Source organism: Bison bison, unplaced genomic scaffold (assembly GCF_000754665.1).
Source record: "Bison bison bison isolate TAMUID 2011002044 unplaced genomic scaffold, Bison_UMD1.0 scf7180017853583, whole genome shotgun sequence".
Classification (NCBI taxonomy): Eukaryota; Metazoa; Chordata; class Mammalia; order Artiodactyla; family Bovidae; genus Bison; species Bison bison.
Window position 1 is genome coordinate 1,077 of NW_011484156.1, and position 8,078 is coordinate 9,154.

Below are 8,078 nucleotides of genomic sequence, written 5' to 3' on the forward strand. Positions count from 1 at the left end.
TGAATCAGTTCTAATGAGGTGGATGAAACTGGAGCCTATTATACAGAGTGAAGTAAGCCAGAAGGAAAAACACCAATACAGTATACTAACGCATATATATGGAATTTAGAAAGATGGTAACAATAACCCTGTGTACGAGACAGCAAAAGAGTCACTGATGTATAGATCAGTCTTACAGACTCTGTGGGAGAGGGAGAGGGTGGGGAGATCTGGGAGAATGGCATTGAAACATGTATAATATCATGTATGAAACGAGTCGCCAGTCCAGGTTTGATGCACAATACTGGATGCTGGGGGCTGGTGCACTGGGACGACCCAGAGTGGGGTATGGGGAGGGAGGACGGAGGAGGGTTCAGGATGGGGAACACAGGTATACCTGTGGCAGATTCATTTCGATATTTGGCAAAACTAATACCATATTGTAAGGTTTAAAAATAAAATTAAAAAAAAAGAAGTCTGCAAACAGTTAATGCTGGAGAGGGTGTGGAGAAAAGAGAACACTCTTGGATTGCTGGTGGGAATGTAAAATGATGGAAGATGGTATGGAGACTCCTTAAAAAACTAGGAGTAAAACCACCATATGACCCAGCAATCCCACTCCTAGGCATATATCCCGAGGAACTCAAAACTGAAAAGACACATGAATCCCAGTGTTCATTCCAGCACTGTCTACAATAGCAACAACATGGAAGCGACCTAGATGTCTGTCGAGGGATGAATGGATAAAGAAGCTGTGGTACATATACACAATGGAGTACTACTAGGCCACAGAAGGGAATGCATCTGAATCTGCTCTAATGAGGTGGATGAACCTAGAGCCTACTATACAGAGTGAAGTCAGAAAGAGAAAGAGAAATATCATATACTGACACACATATGGAATCTGAGGAGATGACACTGATGAATTTACTTTCAGGGCAGCAGTGGAGAAACAGACATAGAGAACAGCCCTGTGGACACGGTGGGAGGGGAGGAGGGGGAAGGGGAGATGTACGGAGAGACCAACATGGAAATTCACAATGCCACACGTGAGACAGACAGGCAACGGGAATTCGCTGTGTGACTCAGGGAACTCAAACAGGGGCCCTGCGACAGGCGGAGGGTGGGGTGGGGAGGGAGATGGGAGGCAGGGGACATGGGTGTGCCCAAGGCTGATTCTTGTTCATGTATGACGGAAAAGCACAAAAATTTTACTTCTTCTCCGATCTGGATTCCTTTTATTTGTTTTTCTTCTCTAATTGTCATATGTAGGACTATTTTGAATAATTGTGGTAAGAGCGGACACCCTTGTCTCGTTCCTGATCTTAGAGGGAGTGCTTTTAGTTTCTCACCATTGAGAATAATGTTTGCTGTGAGCTTTTCATATATAGCCTTTACCATGTTGAGGTAGGTTCCTTCTATGCCCATTTTTTGGAGCATTTTTATCATAAATGGATGCTGAATTTTGTCAAAGGCTTTTTCTGCATCTTTTGAGATGATCATATGGTTTTTATCTTTCAATTTGTTGATATGGTATATCACGCTGATTGATGTACATATATTGAAGAATCCTTGCATCCCTGGAATAAACCCAACTTGATCATGGTATGTGAGCTTTTTAATGTTTATGTTTAAAAATTCTGTTTGCTAGAATTTGTTGAGAATTTTTGCATCTATGTTCATCAATGATACTGGCCTGTAATTTTCTTTTTTTGTCTTGTCTTTACCTGGTTTTAGTATCAGGGTGATTGTGGCCTCATAGAATGAGTTTGGAAGTATTCCTTCCTCTGTAATTTTTTGGAAGAGTTTCAGAAAAATAGGCATTAGCTCTTCTCTAAATGTTTGATAGAATTGCCCTGTGAAGCCATTGGCCCTGGGCTTTTGTTTTTGGAGAGCTTTTTGATCACTGTTTCGATTTCAGTGTTTGTAATTGGGTTGTTCATAATTTCTGTTTCTCTCTGGTTCAGTCTTGGGAGGTCGATCTTCTCTACATACCTGTCCGTTTCCTCTAGGTTGTCCATTTTACTATCATATAGTTGCTCATGATACTCTCTTATGATCCTTTGTATTTCTGTTGTCTGTTATAACCTCTCCTTTTTCACTTCTAATTTTGTTGATTTCATTTTTCTCCCTTTTTTTCTTGATGAGTCTGGCTAGTGGTTTGTCAATTTTGTTAATCTTCTCAAAGAACCAGTTTTTAGTTTTATTAACCTTTGCTCCGTAGTTTTATCTTTAAGTTACATGGCTTTGTGCGCAGTGGGGCACGTCTTACATCACACACGCATAGAAGGCCCCGAGCGCTGCGCCAAGAGCGCCGTTCTTTTGTGACCTCTGTGCGGGTTACAAGGGCACTTTCAATGTGCAGTCAGTATCCATAGACACGTATTATGTGCCCGGTATTGTTCTAGGCTCTACATTTTATTTTCAGGAGTAAAATAGAAGTGGTTTTATTTATCATTGTATTTCCATTAATAAGAAAAACCCTTCATGCCACAGGTTACAGCTTGTAACTTATAATTCTGTGCTGTTGCAATTTGCTTTTTTGAGCATGCTTTGACTTTATAGTAAATACAGATTTTTAAATTATATCTGATATGTATAAACCTTTTTACTACTTTGTAGCCCCTCTCCAAAAATGGAGAAATGATAGCTTTAGAACGCCTACACAACCACAAAAATTCTCTGAAGGTTTCCATTAAAATCATCTGCTCTGTAACTGGTAGTTGAACTCAGTTTTGCTCTGAAAAATAGAAAGAGGTCTTCATTGAACAAAGATGCAATGTCATCTGCAAAACTGTTTTCACCTCATTTCCTGGCACATCCCACTGCCTGATTCTCAGGAAGTATTGCTGTTGTAGTGGATCACAGTCCTGATGAGCTGAATCTTAGCACTTTAAATACAGAGCATTGTCCTGTTACAGATTAGCCAGGTTGCAGACAAAGCACCCAGCCAAGGTGGAATTGCAGGGAGTGGATTTACCTTCCCACCTAAATGATTAAAAATCAGACAGAATACGTGAAGCAGCAGGTTCAGACCTTGAGCAGTGATTCCTGAGAGAAGAAACGAGAAGCGGCCACTGTGGTCACCCCAGCTCCTACCACCAGCCTTCAGAGCCCCAGGCCAGGGAGCCCAGAGCCAGAGCCCATGTGTCTGCCTCGTGGAGGAGGCAGCGTTTTCACTAAATGGCCAGTGGTGTGTTTTGATCGACTTCAAATGGAGATGGGATTGGGAAAGATACTGCTTCTGTGAAAATACCCCCTTTTTGCCATTAGTGGTACACTCATTCAGCTCTGAACTTCATATTCCAGTAAGTTATTTTGTTTTCACTGTTAAACAAAAAAAGAACACAAAAAGCCTCACACAGAACTTCCTGGTGGTCCAGTGGTTAAGATTCTATGCTCCCAATGCAGGGGGCCCAGGCTCAGTGTTAGTTGTTAGGGAAACACACAGCCACAGTGAGATCCCATCACGTGCCTGCTAACGTGGCTACGCTCTGGGGCCAAGGGAGCCTCACTGCCCTCGCTGGTGGGAACACAGACCTGACTGGACACAGAGGAGGAGTGCCTGAGCAGGAGGTCACCGCAGCATGTGGGGCAGTGGGAGCACGTGCAAAGCAGCCTCCCTTGCAATGGCCCAACCTCAGCAAATCCCCGTCCATCCACAGACGGTAGGCCAGCAGTCAGTCTGTTCTCACCATGAATGTCTTCTCAGCAAGGAAGAGGGTAACGTCTGCGTACACACCACCCAAAGGGGTCTCCAGACCTGTTGCACTGTGTGGAGATGTCGGAAAGCCTGCGTCTGTGCGCTTCTGTGAATAGAACATTCTGGAAGATGCACGTCAGTCTGCAGCAGCAGGAGGGTGTATGGGGTGCTTGGGGATTGAGAAGCAGACTTGCTTTTTGTGGTGATGGGTTCACGGGTGTGCGTGTGTCCAGACCTGTGCAGTTACATGCTTTGGAGGCCCAGTCCTTACTGTGGGTCAGTTTTCCGTAAAACTGAGGTGATGCTGGGAGGGTGGATTGCTGTGATATCTTGGACTAAAATTTGATAAAAGATAAAAACTTTTCAGTGTGAAAACCTGTATAGAAACTTTACTTTGGGAATTGACACCGTGAAGGTCATCAGGTGGTTGCACAAGCACACACGTGCGGAGCCGCTTATCCCACGCTGATTATAGTGAGAGATTCGAACAATAGTTCCGTTGGCCCAGGTCAGACTCAGTTTATGTTTAAAAACCAGTTAATGTGCAAAGCCAGTTCCTTAGCACAATCCTGACCCAGTAGACGAGGGAGCAGCCCCAGGGCCGCCTCGTGCCCAGGAGGCAGGTGAGGGTCTGCCTGGGGCCCAGTCCTTGCCGAGCTCACGGGGCCCCTTCACACATGGAGAGGACCTGGGGCCCCGGGGAGCAAGGGCCGTGCCTGCGGTCAGCCCTCACGGGTTCTCCTCGCAGATGAGCAGGCTCCACAGGAAGAGCAGACATCCTGGACTCAAGGAGAATATAGTCCTTTTTAGCAGTTTTTATTAGATATTCTGCATTTTTGTTACATCTGAAAGGGATGACCTGTGATCTGTGCAGAGAGCTGTTAATAAAACAAGCATTTGATGATGGTTTACATTCATACTTTAAACCTGCGTGAATACAAGTCTTTCTTTTTAAGCAATTTTTTTGGTGTGATTTTTTTCTAGAATAGAAAAGCTGTGAAGGACCAAACTAAGCATACCCCAGAGGAGCACCAGGCAGGTGCCCAGGACACACCCGTGCCACGGGCCTTCACCACAGAGATCAGCAGGCTGGGTGAGTCTGGGACCAGGCTGGCTCCCGCAGGCCTGGAGGCAGGACGTCTGGGGCTGCTGGGGGACACACACTCTGGCCTTGATGGTGGCTGTTCTTGTCCACCTGTTAACCACAACATCTGACACCTTGGTGACACTGTACAAGTGAAATGGGGAGTGGTGAGTGGCCTGGGCTTTTGCAGTCAGCCAGCTGTCCTGGAGAGTGACGCTGATTGGGTCTTGAAGGGCCCTGCCTGCGACCCACTGACCGTCTCTCCCTGATGCAGTCAGCGGATCCCCGAAGGCAAGAGAAAAGGAGTTTTTCAACCCCATGCTCAACGAGAACCAGAAGTTGGCGGTGAGGAGGATCCTGAGCGGAGACTGCCGCCCGATCCCCTATGTGCTCTTCGGGCCTCCGGGGACGGGGAAGACGGTGACCATCATAGAGGCCATCCTGCAGGTAGCGGCCAGGCGGTGTCGCGGGAGACGGAGCCTCGTGCTCCCGGTGTCAGGACATATTGGTGCAGACCTTGGGATCAGGCGTGGGAAACAGCTCAGAAAGTCTCATTGGCTTTACATGTAGCAGTTTGCTGTGTGGCTGTAGGGCTGCTGAGAGCTGGTGTCCTCAGTTTAGGAAGGAGTTGCTTCATTTCAAAACGGGCAACTGCAGATGTTTCCGGTGCCTCAGTCTAGATTGAAACTGAGTTTGTGGAAAGACAGGGTGTGCTCCGTGTCCTGCATTGCTGGGGACCTGGCTTGACCCACGGGCACCCAGACCTGGTGCAAGGTTTCCCAGGGTCCCGCCCAGGCACTTTAGGGCCTGGGAGACACGATGGCAGGGCCAGGGCTCTGGCCACGACGGGTGACGTGGGCCAGGAAGCAGGGCTGCGTCCCGAGCCCTCGTTGCGGGGCTTGGAGCTGGCTGCTCACCATCTTGCCTTTACCGTCCATGTGTCTGGGGAAGGTCTTCCATGCTCTGCCGGACAGCCGGATCCTGGTGTGTGCGCCCTCCAACAGCGCGGCCGACCTTGTGTGCCTGCGGCTGCACGAGAGCCGAGCGCTGCGTCCGGGCACCATGGTCCGTGTGAATGCCACCTGCAGGTTCGAGGAGGTGAGCACCCCCCGGCCCTGTGCGCCCCGCCAGAGGACACAGGAGGGCCACTTCCACGCTGGTGTCCAGTGGGGCTGGGAAGCCCCCGCTCTGTGAGGCAACGACGCTCCTGCTCGCCTCCTGCAGACGTGTACTTGCTTTTTGGTTCTGTTCTGTTGGTTTGCTATAAAGGTTTCCAGTTTGGTTAGCAAAAAAGATTAGAGAGCATGTGCAGTTTTGGGGAAGGATCTGCAGGATTCTCTCGTTATATTCTCAGTTCTAGCATCTGTAAGACATGGATTATGTCGATAAGAAAACTTAAGATGTTTTGATTTAAGAGAACAATCTTACACCATTATGTAGTCCAGCTAAAAAGGGGCAACAGGACAGGCTTACTGTTGAGAATTCTGTTCTGCTTTGTGATCACATCCAGTTTAAAGAGTCACTCAGTAACCTTAAGGGTGGCCTGTCGCCCGCAGACCATCACAGAGGCCATCAGGCCGTACTGCAGAGACGGGGAAGACGTCTGGAAGGCCTCTCGCTTCAGGGTGCTCATCACCACGTGCAGCAGCGCGGGGCTCTTCTACCAGATAGGCTTGAGGTGGGAGCTCAGGGCTTGGGGCTTCTGGGCAGAGGCAGGGTAGCGTGCGGTGTGGGGGAGGGTTGGAGGTGCCTGGGCTCCCGGGCCGCGAGGCGGAGCCTTGCGGGCAGGACACTCGAGCAGGAGTGACCCTGGGACGTGTCTGCTGCAGAGTCGGACACTTCACGCACGTGTTTGTGGATGAAGCGGGCCAGGCCAGTGAGCCCGAGTGCCTCATCCCCCTGGGGCTGGTCTCGGACGTCAGCGGCCAGGTGAGGCCCAAGCGCCGCTGCCACCCCAGCCTCGGTCCCTGCCCCTCCATACACCAGGGGCCCGGGCAGCTGTGTCTGCCTTCCTCACCTGTGAGACACACTGAGAGTTGCCCCGTTTGTGCTGTAGATCGTCCTGGCTGGAGACCCCATGCAGCTGGGACCAGTCATCAAGTCCAGACTTGCCATGGCCTATGGGCTGAACGTCTCCATGCTGGAGAGACTGATGTCCCGACCAGCATACCTGCGTGATGAGGATGCTTTTGGGGCCTGCGGTGCCTACAACCCCTTGTTGGTGAGCTCAGACCCACTGGATCAGAGGGCCAGTCTGATCCAGTCAGACTGGATCAGAGGGGCCAACGGGGAGGTCACCTCTCTGTATCCCTGAGTCACAGCTGGGGGCAGAGGCCACCACCTAGGTGCACCTGAGGTGCCTTCAAACCCACTGTCCTGGGAACTCAGGAACTGCTTCCTGGGCCCCTTGAGGGGCTTCCTGAGGGGTCAGCCCTTCCCAGCAGCTCCAGCCCGTGACTAGGACCGCTGCAGACCATGACGCTATGGGAAATGGGAAGGAGCTTTGTAAGTTTCCCTGGAGGAGAAGGCAGCGTGTCTGCGGTCTCCTGAGGTGCCAGGTGGAGTGCGGTTCCTGGTTCTTGGCGGCTCTCTGACAGCACCGAGGCGCAGACCTTGGCATCTGCGTTTCAGGAGCCCCAACACCTAGACTCCCCCATGCACAGGCAAGAGGAGGTTCCCCTCTGGACTCGGAACAGAAAACCAGGCACAGGAACCATGGGCGATGGTCAGGGAAAGGCCTGGGCTCTGCTCCCCATTCCAGGCCCTTTCTGCCAGAGGGCGGGGCGGGCAGGTGGGCACAGGTGGCCGAGGTGGCGGGCAGGGGTCCAGGCTAGCGCAGCGGGCCCAGCCTGGCTGAGGCAGAAGTCGTGCTGCTGAGTCGGGTTTTGGGTTTTGACAAGAGTCTCAGAGGCTGCACCGTCATGATGACTGAGTAGAAGCGTGTCAGCAGGAGGGTCCCGGGCCTCTGGCCTTCCCAGCCCAGGAAGAGGAAAGGCTGGAGAGAGCTTGCTGGACAGTTGAGGCAGGAAACACAGTTGTCCTTGCCTCGTGTCCTGGTGCTCCATCCCCAGTGGCTCTCAACAAGGTCCTGGCCGGCCTCAGAGACCCAGCACCCACCGCAGCAGATCCAAGACGAGGCTCCCATGGCCTGGATCAGGGTGCAGCTTGGAGGCATCCTGCAGCCCCACAGGGGCCCTGTCTCCTGATGGAGGTGTCCTGAGCGCCTCTGAGGCAGGAGGAGCTGACGGGGCGGTGGGCGCAGGGGCAGGGGGCGCGGGCGCAGGGCCCTGCTCCCCGGCGGCAGCTGCAGGG

At 51.2% G+C, this 8,078-nt stretch overlaps 1 protein-coding gene across 1 annotated transcript in view; it reads left to right on the forward strand.

Moving 5' to 3' along the window:
- Positions 1-916: 916 nt before the first annotated feature.
- The window catches only part of MOV10L1 (Mov10 RISC complex RNA helicase like 1), a gene marked incomplete at its 5' end in the record, with an annotated part of 10,550 nt that continues 3,388 nt past the window's right edge, over positions 917-8,078 (forward strand). The window contains 6 exons of the mRNA XM_010854953.1: positions 917-1,028; positions 5,041-5,213; positions 5,718-5,864; positions 6,323-6,444; positions 6,596-6,695; positions 6,823-6,987. Coding sequence (XP_010853255.1) covers positions 917-1,028; positions 5,041-5,213; positions 5,718-5,864; positions 6,323-6,444; positions 6,596-6,695; positions 6,823-6,987 — 819 coding nt within the window. The remainder of the gene's footprint in view (positions 1,029-5,040; positions 5,214-5,717; positions 5,865-6,322; positions 6,445-6,595; positions 6,696-6,822; positions 6,988-8,078) is intronic.